Below are 14642 nucleotides of genomic sequence, written 5' to 3' on the forward strand. Positions count from 1 at the left end.
AATAAAATTTGCCCTTCATGCTGTCCTCTGTAAGTAGTTTCAATAATGAGCTCATAAAGTGATGATGAAAATTTGTTAATTCAGGATTATATTTATCTTCAGGTAATCTGCTTTTTTCCCTTCATTTGTAAACTCTTTAATTCTTCTTTATTCCTGTACTCCTTTCATCTCTATCCTTGACATCAGTATAGTATTCTTTTCTAGAGAGTCAATTCTTATTAAACTGGACATTTTAAATGGATATTGAAAGCAATGCCACAAAAGATATAGAACATCATATTTCCTTTTGTTGTGACTTCTACTAAGTTTTAACCTAGGTTTTCCAGCACAAATACCTTCCTCTTTCTCTTCTCTTTACTTACAACTTTCATTTTGTTGCTCCTGTTCTCTTCTCCCCATTTAAATGGTCCTTTTGTATGTGTGTCTTACATAATAAATTATCTCAGGCCCCTTTGAGAAGTAGGTGCAGAACAAATAAAGCATTGCTTCACTGTTGCACTTCTCTGGTCAGAAACATAGTTGTGATAATAGGGCCTTTGTGTCTGCTACTCTTTATGTTCATTTTAAAACACAACTATCCACTCACTCATTTAATATATATGAATATTTATTGGGCACCCACTATCTTCCAACACTGTGCTAAATGATGCATGTTCCCATGGGACAGAAATGTTGAAAAGTTGGATGTTGTTCAGTGCTCTAAGTTGCCATATGTCCTTTAAGGAAGATGAGATCCATAGGCCTACCGGTGGGAGAAACGGGAATCTGTGTGATACTTGTTTTTGCATGAAATGTCCCAGGAGTAGAGAGAAAGATAGGTCAAGGAAGAAGTTGCAAGTGAAAAGGAAAGAGGTTTATGTCAAAGTAGAAAACTGCCCAGAGGGGCCTGCTGATACAGAATACATTTTATGAAAGCAAGGGGGGGGGTCCCCTTAACAAGCAAGGGCTACCATATAATCTTATTTTTTACAGTGACTTTATACCCCACCCATCCACATATGAACAAAAATGATTACCATAGCAAAAACAAAAAACAATCATCATATCAAACTGGTTTATCTCCCACCTCACTGATAAATTAAGAGATGTGGCCCTGGGCGATTTAACCTTCCATAAGCATAAATTCCCCCATCTTTAAGATGAGGATAATACCATAGAGCTGCAGTAGCAATTAAATGTGCAAATGTATAAAAAAAAGTAGCAAAGTGTTGGGCACACGGTACTCATTCAAGAAATCTAACATTATTATTAAAAAGAGAACAATTCATAGACAATATATAAGAAAGAAATAATTCTGTAAAAATGCTTACAGTGAACACTTGGATAAGTGTGTTAATTCTGCAGCAAAAGAAAGTTGTGGAATCAAAGTAATTGGCTTTATTTTTTCAATATCTGCTTCTCCAAGTTCTGAAGCGAAATATAAGAGGTTCTAGGAAACCAAAAAAATAAATATATAATTTGCGATTTAAGTTCATTGCTTAGGACAATTATTCTTAAATTAGGCTTTTATTTCTTATATTTGTCATTTTGTTAGGTAACTGTTACAAATACCAAGATATCCTATTCTACCTAACAATTAAATATTATAAGTAGTTGAGCTGAATATTATTTTTCAATATAAATACCTCCTGTTTTTCCCCATTATTATATGCTTTTTCTTCAGTTTTCTTGTATGCTTTTCCTTCAGTTTTCTTCTCAGTCTCAGACATTTCTGACAGTTCTTGGTTTTTTTCATCACACTTATTTATTTTTATCCTAATTAATAATAAATAGAATTATTTAAGGTAGAAATAATGAAAGTATTGGAGAGTTGTAATTGAGGTTGCACAACTCTGTGAATATACTAAAAAACATTGAACATTACACTTTAAATTGGTGAAAGACCCCAAATAGCCTAAGCAACCTTGAGAAAAAAGAACGAAGTTGGAGGTATCACAATACCTGATATCAAACTATAGTATAAGTCCACTATAATCAAAATAGCCAGGGACTGGCATAAGAACAGGCATATATATCAATGGAACAGAACAGAGAGCCCAGAAATAAACCCACACCTTTATGATCAATTAGTATCTGACAAAGGAGGCAAGAGGATACAATGGAGTAAAGACAGTCTCTTCAATAAATGGTGTTGGGAAAACTGGACAGGTACATGGAAAAAAATGAAACTAGACCACCAACTTATACCATACACAAGAATAAACTCAAAACAGATAAAAGACTTAAATGAAAGTCACAAAACCATAAAAATCCTAGAAGAAAACACAGGCAGTAAAATTTTAGGCATCTCATGTAGCAATAGTTTTGCTGATATATCTTCTTGAGCAAGGGAAACAAAGGAAAAATAAACAAATGGGACTACATCAAATTAAAAAGCTTTTGCACAGCTAAAGAAACCATCAACAAAATGAAAAGGGACCCCGCTGTATGGGGGAGCATATTTGCCAATGATATATTTGATAAAAGTTTAATTTCCAAAATATATAAAGAACTTATACAACTCAATACCAGGAAGATAAACAATCCACTTAAAAAATAGACAAAGGACCCGAATAGACACTTCTCCAAAGAGGATGTACAGATGGTCAAGAGACATGAAAAAAATGCTCAATGTCACTAATCATCAGAGATGTAAATTAAAACCACAATGAGATATTACCTCACACCTGTCAAAATGGTTATCATCAATAAATCAGCAAACAAGTGCTGGCGAGGATGTGGAGAAAAGGGAACCCTACTGCACTGTTGGTGGGAATGCAGACTGGTGCAGCCACTATGGAAAACAGTATGAAATTTCCTTGAATACTTGGAAATGGAACTGCCTTTTGACCCAGCAATCCTACTTCTGGGAATACAAGGTCTGTCCAGAAAAAGTCCAGCCAGTTTTATTACAATGAGAACGGTTATAATGAGAAAGCTCCCCCAGGTGATTGGGGTGTATAGAAAGTTAGAGAATAGGTGATTTAATACCCAGAATCCCTTTTGGGGGAGATTATTGAGATAGTGATCTTCTTCCTCTCTGTTCAGTAGCTCTGAGGATGTTATTAAACTAAATGTTGTATTTTTTCCTGCTCGTACAGCTTGAACTTTCTTTATCTTTTAAAAAGTCCCTTTGACAGTAATCTGGATCCACTCCAGGTGGGTAGGCACCTACCAGAGAACACAGATGAAGACAACATACAGGAACCTAGTTTCTCTGTGCTACTCACCAGTGCTGTGGTTTGGGTTAAGTAGCCAAAATACAAGGTCTGTAGCTACTTGTCCAGCCAGTTTTTCTAATATTAATGCAGTGTTATTAACATTTGACAAGGAGAGCTTATTGCCTAAATGAGAAGGGTTATATCCTCAACCTCTTGCTATCTCATTCGACCATTATCACCTCATAAAACTTTCTCTAAGATCAATAATCTCTATGTGAGGAAATCCAATGAATAATACGGGACTTAACTGATACTTCTGAAGCATTAAACACTATTAACCACTCGCTCCCTTTTCTCTGCCTCTGTGGCAAAGCACTCTAACCAGTGCTTCTCTGTCTCTCCTCTGGTTTCTTTTCTTCTATCAAGCCATTCAATGTAGTTTCTCAAGATTCATCCCTCAGTTCTATTCTCATCTCATTCTCTACCCTCTTTCTAAGCAGTTTCACACACACATAGGGCTTCAATTAACTACTCCTAAGCCAGACTTCCACATTCATCCAGCTGCCAATTCAACTGTTTTATTTAGGAATATCACAAAGACTTATCAAATCCATTATGCTCAAAACGAAACAAATGAAGAAAAGGTAACCTGAGTTCAGTGGCTAGTTCCCAGGCCTTCTTTTCATAAGTACTGTCTTTTCCGTAGGCCTGGCTACAAGCTTATTCAAGAAGGCTTCCAAACCGTGACCGGTGTGAGGTCATTAGTGGTAAACCTGGCCAGGAAATAGTTCCTAGAAAGATCTTCAACTCCTGCCATTTGCAACAACATGGATGGAACTATAGAGAATTATGCTTAGTGAAATAAGCCAGGCAAAGAAAGCAAAATACCATATGATATCACCTAATACAGGAAACTAAAGAACAACACAAACAAATGAACTAAATAGGAAAAAGAGTAGAATAGTAGACAATAGGGGGGAGGGGGAGGAAGAGAAGGGGGATAAATAAGGAAAGGGTCTAGTCAAGGAATGTGTATAAATGACTCATGGACATGGACAACGGGGAGGGATATGATTGCGGGAGAAGGGGTGGGTTGGGTGTGGGGGGAGCAATGGGGGAAAAATGGGACAACTGTAATTGAAAAACCAAAAAATAAAAGGAAAAAAAAATACAACTTTTCTGGTTGACAGAGTGATATTTTAACTGTTCAGACTAGATGTTCCAGTTTAGGGTAGTTGGGGCTATCCCTGCTGGGCCCAACCTTGTCACTGAGACTGGGATTAACTTCAAACGTCTCCTACCAAAAGTAATCTGGAGAGGAAGGCAAACCCAAACCAAAGTCCTGGGAAAGCTGGATGTTAAATGTCAGGAAGAACAAATTCAAAGGGCCTCTGGTGGGTTGGAGTTTAGAGTAGTGACAATAAGAGTAGGTGGAGAGCAGGCAATATTGGTTCAGAGGCACTGCTGTGAAGAAGCTGATGGCATCTGTGGCTCTCCTTTCTACTCAGGGATTCACAATGCATGAGTCGATTGGATTGATTTAAAGGATCAGAGACAAGTCAGCAAATTTTCTTGAATTTAGAAGTCCTTGATAAACAACATTCCATGGTGGAACTTTATTGCCTGAAATTACACTAATCCTTCATAGTTTTGAGAAAAAAAGAAGACCCAGGAACAATGGGTTGTAGGGAGGGAACCAGTTATTTCACTGTGAGTTCACAAAGAGCTTCAGTGAGTAACAAGTACACTGTAGATCACTTCCCAGCCTTTTGGCTAAGATTATGTGTAGTGAGTAATAAATATAGTTTTTAATTTTAACTTTCTCTTCCACTAGACATATTTTTATGGCTTACATCTTATGCCTAGGAGTATGATTGCTGAGTCTATGTTTAACTTTATGATAAAGTGCCAAATCGTTTTCAAAGTCTCTGTACAATTTTGCATTCCCACCAGCAATCAATAAGGGTTCCTACTGCTCAGCATCTTTGTCAGCATTTGTTATTGTCCTTTTCTTTTCTTTTTAAATCTAAACCATTCAAATAGGTGTGTAGTATACTCCATTGTGGTTTCAATTCACACTTCTCTATTGATGTGAAATGGTGTTGAGCATCTTTTCATCTGTTCATTTTCCATTCCTATACCTTCTTTAGTGAAGTGTCTGTTCAAATCTTTTGTCCCCCCTCCTCGATTTTAATTGAATTGTCTTAACTTGTAAGAATTGTTTACACATTCAAGATATCAGTCCTTTGCTGACTACCTCAAATAGTTATCTAGCTTCTTGGTTTTCTCCCAGTTACTCATGCACCATTCCTCAGGAAAGTAATTAAGAACAAATAGAACAACCACTCACCTCTGAAACTGTAACTTAATTGGGGTGCTTGTAAACCCTTGCTGTTGTCGAAGGGATTTTATCTGTTTCCAAGTCTGTAATATACTGTGTAGTAGGGAGAAGTCCTTTTTCCTTTCTAAGTCATAGAGCTGTTTTGTATTACTACAACAATAATGGTAGATAAAACATATATTGGTAGATTAGAACTATTTAGGTCATTAAAATTGCCTGGAAGAATGTATTACACTAGTTCTTCTGAATGCCCCACCCCACCTCATGATTTTGTTTCTTCATTTTATCAACATCTTGATTATTTAGAGACTGAAATTCCATTTAGTGTTTTATTTCTTTATGACTTAAAGGTTTTTTTCACTATGCAAAAGTTCTCTGCTAAAAAACATTTGTTTCCAGATTTTCTGGATATTCCGTAGTATATGTATTATACTTGTTTCAGATTAACAATTAGAACAATTGCTTCAAATTTAGAGATCCTTGTCCTGATCGGGCAGTGAGCATATTATTTGGAAAGTGGAGTAACATATTGTTTTAAAAGATGCCCATTTCCTTTGTCATCCCCTTTATATTCTCCCTTTAATGAAATCTAACACCTGTTTCTACAGGATCTCCTATTAAACTTTCCAATTAAGATGAACTTGGCTTTACCTTCTGCTTTTGGCATGCCATGAAGCCATCTAAATGACAGTCGAGGTTATTACTATTTAACAAATACACTCAGTGTAAAAGCTGTCTTTACCCTTAATTTTTAGAGCTTTTCCTTTTATCTTGTTTTTGGCTTTCGTAGATTCCTTACCATTTTGCCATTTCAACAATATATTTATAAAGATATTATTTGTATTTTATCAGACATTTTTAGTTGTTTTCATTAGAATGGCTATTCAGGGGACCTAGTCTATCATACAGATAGAAATAGAAGCCTACTGTCATTCATTAATTCATTCAGTAAATGTTTATTGGATGCTTACTACATGCCAGGCACTGTGCAGGTTAAGGGAGGATATGAAGATAAAAAGACATGCTCTCTTGGTCAAAGAAGCTTCTATACATGTAAATTAATCAATGCAATAAAATGTTATAGGTGTTATGACAGAAGTCCACACAAGCTGGAGTGTGAGCATAAATAAGAGGACAGTAGACAACAGTAGGGAAAGACTTCATAGAATATGTAACATTTAATTCAAATCAATAAACACATAACAGATAAGTATTATGTGGGAGGACATATTTTAGGTGCAAGTAACTAATATCCCAAAAGGGAAAAAGAGCAAAGAATTTACAAATATGATGAGTATTATGAAAGGGGAAATACATAAGTGCTATTTAAGTATAAAAAGAGAATTTAATCTAATCTAATGGGCAAAGTAAGAGCCTCCCTGAGAAAGTAACATGAAATTGAATAAAATCTGAATGTTGGCTAAGTGTTAGGCAGAAAATGAAAGAACCTTCTAGAAACAAGGTGCATTAAAACAAAGATATATAGATACAGGTACTAAAGAGTATAGTCTATTTAGGGCACTGGACTATAAAGTTTTAAGGCAGAGAACCCCTACCATGAGGCTGGAAGAGTCAGCGGGAGTCAGATTATGCCAGTCACGCTAAAGGTATTGAATGTTGTCTTAAAGGTAGCAGAAAGCCACTAACGTGGTTTTATTATTTAGAAAAATCACTGTGGTTTCAATACGGATCATGGTTTAAAGAGAGACGTTTTAGGAGACTATTTAAGTAGTCAGTCTATGAGATAATCACCTGAAATAAATCAGAATCAGTAGGAATCATTACTGGGCAGATGTGAGGGGAACAGAGGGGTCACAAATGACTTGCAGATGTCTTCCATGGGTACCTGGTGATTGTGGGTACTAGGCATCTAGTCTATAGTCATTAAAGGTTAAATACATAAGTGCCATTTTATTTCATTGTATTTCATGTGCACAGCGTTTCTAATAGAAACATTGTTTTTCAGATGTGCACAAACTTTCGCTTTGCACACTTTGCATCATTTCAACACCACTTTGAAAATTTTTCTCAAAGTAAATCTGTTACATTGCTTTTCTTCTGCTTTAATAAAAGCAATGATCTCTTCAATTACTCCCCCCCACACGCACACATACACATGCACATAGTAGTAGACTCCTATGCATCAGCATTGGACCCCATCTAAAGCCTTCTTTTCTTTTTTCTATATTACAATTTACTTATTATGTTCATTATGCCAATGTCTGTTCTTTGCTTTCAGTTTTAGTTACCTTATAAATAACTAGTTGTTTTGTAAATAATCTTCTATTCATAGTCATCCATTCACTTAATATTTATTGAACACTCATTATATGCCAGGTCCTGTGTGAGGTATATGTGAGCCTTCTCAAGTAATATTGTTTGTATTTAACTAGGTTATTCTAGGACACCAAGTATTTAAATCAACTGTTGCCTCTAGTGGTTAAGTTTGTAGAAATGTGCCATGTCAATGGGCAGGGAGTCAAGGAAATTCTTAATTATCAAATCCCTCTTGTATATAGACAACTGTTTCATCTTTGTGAATAGTGGAACTTTCTACTCAATAAGCACTTCCCAGTAAGCTTTCCTGCTATTGGAGATTCCTTGACACATAATTACGTATCATCTTGAAATCATTTTTTCCTGTTAATTCATACTTTCCTAACTTCTCTTCCCAACTAGTCCATAATCCCTTGGTTCCCAATTTGTAGACCATTATTTTCTTATAGGGCTCCTTAAATCTGTGTGCTGTTTGAGTATTATATTTAGACTGAATTAATAGTATCTACATATGTATATGTAGAGTAATTCTCAAATATATACAAACACTTGAGACGAATATAACCCAAGTCAATTTTAAAGTATTAGTAAACTCAGTTTAAAATAAACATGTTTTATTTTAAATCAATGGGTATTGAAACTATGACTACTTTTATGTTACGTGTCTGTGAAATATTTTTACACATAAAAAAATGGGTCTTAAAGAAAGGTTGGAATCATTTCTGTAAATGCCTAAAAAGTAAGGATCTTTTGAGACTTCCAGCCAAGATGGAGGCATAGACCAACATGCTTTGTCTCCCTCTACAACTAAGAAGGATTACAGCTAATGCAAAACTAAAAATAATAAGAAGTTCCTGAAAATAAAGCTACATGGAAGCCCAACGTATGCAGTCATAAACAAGTGGTGCTCGTCCGGACGGGTAGGAAGTGCGAGCCCGCAGCTGAGAGAGATGGAACTGTGCTGAAGGTGGATGGCAGGACCTGGTGAGCAGACGCTTGTGTTTGGAGGGGAGGAGAGAGGTGCCTGGGGGCCGCCCTGGCAGCAGACCGAATCCTTCCACTCGTGATTCCAATGCTGGACAGGGCAGACCCCGTTGGGAGGCAGCCCTGTTTGCCAGCGAAGAGTAACAGCGGGAATCCATCTTGGGCGCCCTCCCCTCACCCACCCCTACGCAAAGCGCCACAGGGTGGTGAGAAAGGTCGCCAGGTTGTGACGAGCACACGGGGCTCCACCCAATACAGCATAGGAGGTGTGAGAGTGCCCTGCCCAAGAGGGAAAGATAAACAAAATGGTCAGAATAGCAGAATTAATGATTGAAATACCAATCACACAGCTAATGAAAAAACAAATAAGAGCCTTGACTGAGGAACAAATAGCGAATTTTTCGGAAGCTCAGTTTTGAGCCATAGTTATAAGACAGCTTACAGACCTAACAGTGGAGCCAAAGGAATGAAGGCTAGCCCTGCTGAAAATAACAAAAATACATACAAGACAAGTGGTGAGAAAGGGAAAGCCATGGATCAAATCAACAAATCGGAACATAGGGAGGGAACAGTCAACCAGTGCAGTAAGAGGAAACGAGAAGTGAGGAATATGATGAGAGGCTCAGAAACCTCTGGGACAGCTATAAGAGAACGAACATAAGAATAATAGGATTGCCAGAGGGTGAAGAAGAAGAATTAGAAATTGAAAAATTATGTGAAAAAATAATGGAGCAGAACTTCCCTAACTTGGGGAAGGAGGTGAACTTACAGGTCCAAGAAGCACAGAGAGTTCCGGATAGGCTGGATCCAGGGAGGACCACTCCAAGACACATTATAATTAAAATGTCAAAAATTAAAGATAAAGAGAGAATCTTAAAAGCAGCAAGAGAGAAGAATCGTGTACAAAGGGGTCCCAATTAGACTATCAGTGGATTTCTCAAAGGAGACTTTACAGGCAAGAAGGGACTGGCAAGAAATATTCAAACTAATGAAAATAAAAAACCTACAATCATGATTATTCTATCCAGCGAAGCTCTCATTCAGGATAGAAGGGCAGAGAAAGTGTTTCCAGGACAAAGTAAGACTGAAGGAGTTTGTTAGGTCCAAACCACTGTTACATGAGATGTTAAAGGGACTTGTTTAGAAGAAGGAGGATCAGGACAATGAACATTAAAATGAAAACTATTACAACAACCAACAGCAGAAGCTAGGGATCTGAGGCAAGGGCAAACTAAGTAGGCAACGAGAAGGGAAAAAGAATTTTAGGTAAGGGGAGCATATTGGGGGGAGGTCAGCGGGGAGGGGGGAAAGGGAGGGAGATGGTGCAGGAATTGGGAAGCATAGTAGGAGGGATTGGAGTGGACAGGAAGAGGTTGAAAAAAGCTATATGCAGGACCAATAGGCATGGACTAAGAGGGGAGACAACTGGACGGAGGGGGTGGGCAGGGGGGAAGGAAATTGGGACAACTGTAACAACATAATCAATAATAAAAAAAAAAAAAGTAAGGATCTTTTCTTTTTCCTATTTTATATTTTCCATAGCAAGTGCAGTGCCCTGTCTAAACGAGTTACTTAATAAATGCTTCATGAATACATGAAAGGCCCCAAACCTACCTTATCTGCCAATAATAATCTTGTAAAGATTTTCCAGTCAGCTGGCTTATTTCCAAATCACCATTTGCTAATTCGGTAGCATGTGTCAGTGCTTTAAGCTACCAAAAAAAAAAAAAAAAAAAAAAAGAGCTTTTTTGGAGGGTCATTTCATTCACCTGTTAACATCACTCCACTTCACCTGTAGCTCTAGGTATGTGCAGTGAAAGCACAAGTGTATACCTTTTGGATATCACTGCCTTGTCTTCCAAAATATATTTCATATAAGCACCTTTGGTCAAAACTGAGAAGAACCTCAATATCTGTCTAAGATGCAAACATTATACCTTAAACCTTAGTCAGTTCATTGATTAAAATAGAGAAAGATATAATTTTGATCTGTCAGATATTATTTGTTATCCTTGAGTGTTCATATTTCTTGGATGGCAGAATCCCAATTTTATTTAATTGCTCAATCTTCTCCCGTGTGTTTCAGAGGTAAACCCTGATTAGTTCAGCCATTTGTAGTAATTTTATTCTTTCTAGTGACTGGTTCAGGCATGACCATGTGACCTAATTCTAGACAATGATACATGAAGGAAAAGCAGCTGAGTGTGGGGAAAGGTTGAAGAGGGCTCCCCAAGTGAGACATTATACTGCATATGGAGGGTTTGGGCTGACTTAGATAGAGCAGCCACTCAGTTAGTTCCCATGAGAGGGTTAAGCCAGCCAACTTGCTTGAGATGAAGATTAAAAGAGAAAAAAGCGAGGGTTGTTGATGATATTGTTGAGCCACCAAGTTAACCAACTCTAGAGATGCCCTAACTTGGGACTTTTGATAAAGGAGGCAACACCTTTTCCTTTATTGTTTAAAACAATTCAGAGTGTTGTTTCTGTGAATTGAAAAGGCATGCTGATTGACACTTTGGAGAGAAGGTCTTAGGAAGCTTAGAAAGATAAAACCAAAACCTAAAATTCACAAGGAAAAAGATTGTGTGACTCAGTTGATTAACACATCCTCCCATAAACTGAAGAGTCTCTCACTTTGATGTTTCTCTCCCTCTCTTTCTCCCTTCCCTCTCCTCTCTCTAAAAACATAAATAAAATCTTTTTAAAAAGACAAAAAACTAAAAATGGAACTGCCTTTTGAACCAGCGATTCCACTGCTAGGATTATACCTGAAAAATCCTAAAATCCTAATTCAAAAGAACTTATGCACCCCTATGTTCATAGCAGCCCTGTTTACAATAGCTAAGTACTGGAAACAGCCTAAATGCCCACCTGTAGATGAGCGGATTAAAAACTGTGGTACATTTACACAATGGAATACTATGCAGCAGAGAGAAAGAAGGAACTCCTGCCATTTGCGACAACATGGATGGAACTAGAGAGGATTATGCTTAGTGAAATAAGCCAGGCAAAGAAAGAAAAATGCCATATGATATCACCTAATACAAGAAACTAAAGAACAACACAAACAAAAGAACTAAATAGAACAAAGAGCAGAATAGCAGTCAATAGGGGGGAGGGGGGAGGGAGAGAAGGGGGATAAGTAAGGGAAGGGTTTAGTCAAAGAACGTGTATAAATGACTTCATGGACGTGGACAACCCGGAGGGATATGATTGCGGGAGAAGGGGTGGGCTGGGTGGGGGGGAGCAATAGGGGAAAAATGGGACAACTGTAATTGAAAAACCAAAAAATAAAAGAAAAAAAATTTTTTTTAAATCTTTAAAAAAATAGAGTTAAGGTGCACGAAGTTTAAATTTTATTAGACAATGATGAATTGCTGATTTCTCAAAAGAAACTTTGCAGGCTAGAAAGACTGGCAAGAAATATCCAGTCATGAAAAGCAGGAACCTACAGCCAACATTGCTCTACCCAGCAAAGCTATCATTTAGAATTGAAGAGCTTCTCAGACAAGAAAAAACTAAAGTATTTCATCATCAAACCATTATTATATGAAATATTAAAGAGACTTATTTAAGAAAAAGATCAAAACTAGGAACAATAAGATGGCAATAAACACAAATCTATCAACAACTGAATCTAAAACACTAAGCAAGCAAGAAAAACATAGACAGAATCATGGATACAGAGTGTTTTGATGGTTGTCAGATCGGAGTGGGGTTTAGGGGAATGGGTGAAGAGGTAAGAAGGTTAAGAAATACAAATAGGTAGCTACAGAATAGCCGTGGGGATGTAAACTACAGTATAAGAAATGGAGTATTTAAAGAACTTATACATATGACCCCTGGACATAAACAATGAATGTTGGGAGGATTGCCTGATGGAGTTGGGGGGTGCTGGGTGGAGGGCGGGCAAAAGGGGAAAAATCAAGACAACTGTAATAGCATGATAAATAAAATATTAAAAAATAAAAAGCAGATAGACTTCATTTCCAGCTTATCTTAATGTCTTGGTGACTCCATCAGGCTTGAATGTTTAATTAAATACCTCTCTAAGTTTTTATTTCTCAAATTAATTCAGTAGCTGAATGGGACCTATCAAAACATCTTTTTAGAGAAAACACTAGTTAACAAAATGTTGATATATCAGAAACTCAGCAGAGTTTAAATGAGAGGCACAAATTCAAAAAATAACCAGTGGGTACCCCTTTGATTTCTCTTCAGACTTTATGTACCCTTTATGATGCCATTAGATGTATTCGGATTCATTATTATAGAACTAAGACTCCTCACATTTGATATGAGATTCAAGATCCCTAATATTTTTATCAAAAATATTCTATTACAAGACTGAAAATGGCCATATGTGACTCTTTTAAATAGTAATCATTTCAAATACTTTTCTTGAGTCATAGGACCAAGAATACCACTGTAAACCATTTGTAAGTGGTACACATTCTGCATGATATCTTTGAGGATGATACCTGGCCAGTCAACTCCTACAGTTTCTTTCAGAAAAACTGAAATCAACCATTGTTTTAATTGGTTAAGTAATTAAAGTGCTAAGGGAAAATGTTCTGTACTAACAGATTTGTTTATTCTTTGAATATTAAATGTTCATCCCAATAATAAAATAAAAGCCAATCTTACCTTCTCCAAAAGCAACTGAGATAAATTCTGTTGCTGCCTGTCCTGAAAACATTCGTAAAGTTGGAGCAGCCTAGCACATAGTACTTGTTCTTGATTGAAGAGAGGATGATGGCTAAATTGCAAACCCACAATATTGAGATCTAATTGGTACATTTTCCTTTGACCTTCCATTTTGGTCCTAATAGAGCTTTCTAGATCAGATTTCACTGCCTTTCAAAGAAAAATATGTATACAAAGTTAATTTGATTGTTTCTTTTAAAATTACAATTAACTTCTCCTCATAAAAGTAACATGTTAATTGTAAGAAAATTAAGAGACACAGAAAAGCAAAAACCAGTAATTTGATTCTTCTTCCTTGAAGTTGACTATGGCCCTTGACTTCATATATTTGTACAGCATTTTAATCATATTGCTACAAATTATGGTTTATAATACGGTTGTGTGCTGGTAGAAGTTGCTCTTTCAAGTTGTAGGCTCCCGAATAATTTCCTATAGGAACACTGTGACAAATGGTGTTTCGAACTACTGAGTCAATAGTTCAACTAATATGATAAAATAGTCATCTGTGGGCCAGAGTTAAGTGGTAAACCCTTTTTAAAACATTGTTCTGAAGTAAGTATGTTGGTAATTCCCTGGAAAATTCCTTGGAGGGACCAGGACCTTCTAAGAAAATGCTGCCTTTTAAGGAGACCATCTTTCTTTATACATGAGGTTGTCTTTGTTTGTATAGCAGATCATTCCTAAATCAGCCGAAGTCTGCAGGCCTTAGATTATATGCAAAATAATTCAACTATGTTTTAGTACCCTGTTTTGCATTTAAGCACATATGTTTGAATATGCACGTGATTGGTTTTTAGTGATATAATTTGAGAAGGCTAGTAGGTTACTTAGCATGTATAGCCTAATTAATGAATGCCCAGCCATTCCCAATAGGAACCAAGGCTGTATCCACCTAAGAAGATGGGCATGAGTCCTCTTCCTGGATCAGTATGGTCTAATAGAACAGGCCCTCCAGTCTGTGCCATTACTATTATACCTCTGTTACAATTAAACAATTGCTGTCCCACCCCTGACCTGGTGTGGCAGATCCAGGGCCTCTCAACAACTGTAGTCCCCAGTATGTGCCTACATCTCTCCTTCCTACTCTTGCCTGAGCTAGGAATCCTCCCCTTCACTCTCACTGGGTTGAAGGTAGGCAAGAGAACAGCCATGAGGCTTTTGTTCTGTTTTGTTTTATCCTTGTCTTGTCTCTA

The 14642-nt window shown here is 37.0% G+C and overlaps 1 protein-coding gene across 1 annotated transcript in view; it reads right to left on the reverse strand.

Annotated features, from left to right (window-relative positions):
- The window catches only part of CC2D2B (coiled-coil and C2 domain containing 2B), a 99299-nt gene that overhangs the window by 68936 nt on the left and 15721 nt on the right, over positions 1-14642 (reverse strand). The window contains exons 12-16 of the mRNA XM_090277924.1: positions 13390-13599; positions 10357-10454; positions 5491-5631; positions 1626-1755; positions 1311-1429 (exon numbers count right to left, since the gene is read on the reverse strand). Of these exons, the coding sequence (XP_090134050.1) occupies positions 1311-1429; positions 1626-1755; positions 5491-5631; positions 10357-10454; positions 13390-13599 (698 nt within the window). The remainder of the gene's footprint in view (positions 1-1310; positions 1430-1625; positions 1756-5490; positions 5632-10356; positions 10455-13389; positions 13600-14642) is intronic.

The sequence above is a fragment of the Furipterus horrens genome, unplaced genomic scaffold (genome assembly GCF_987537825.1).
Source record: "Furipterus horrens unplaced genomic scaffold, mFurHor1.1.pri manual_scaffold_5, whole genome shotgun sequence".
Taxonomy (NCBI): Eukaryota; Metazoa; Chordata; class Mammalia; order Chiroptera; family Furipteridae; genus Furipterus; species Furipterus horrens.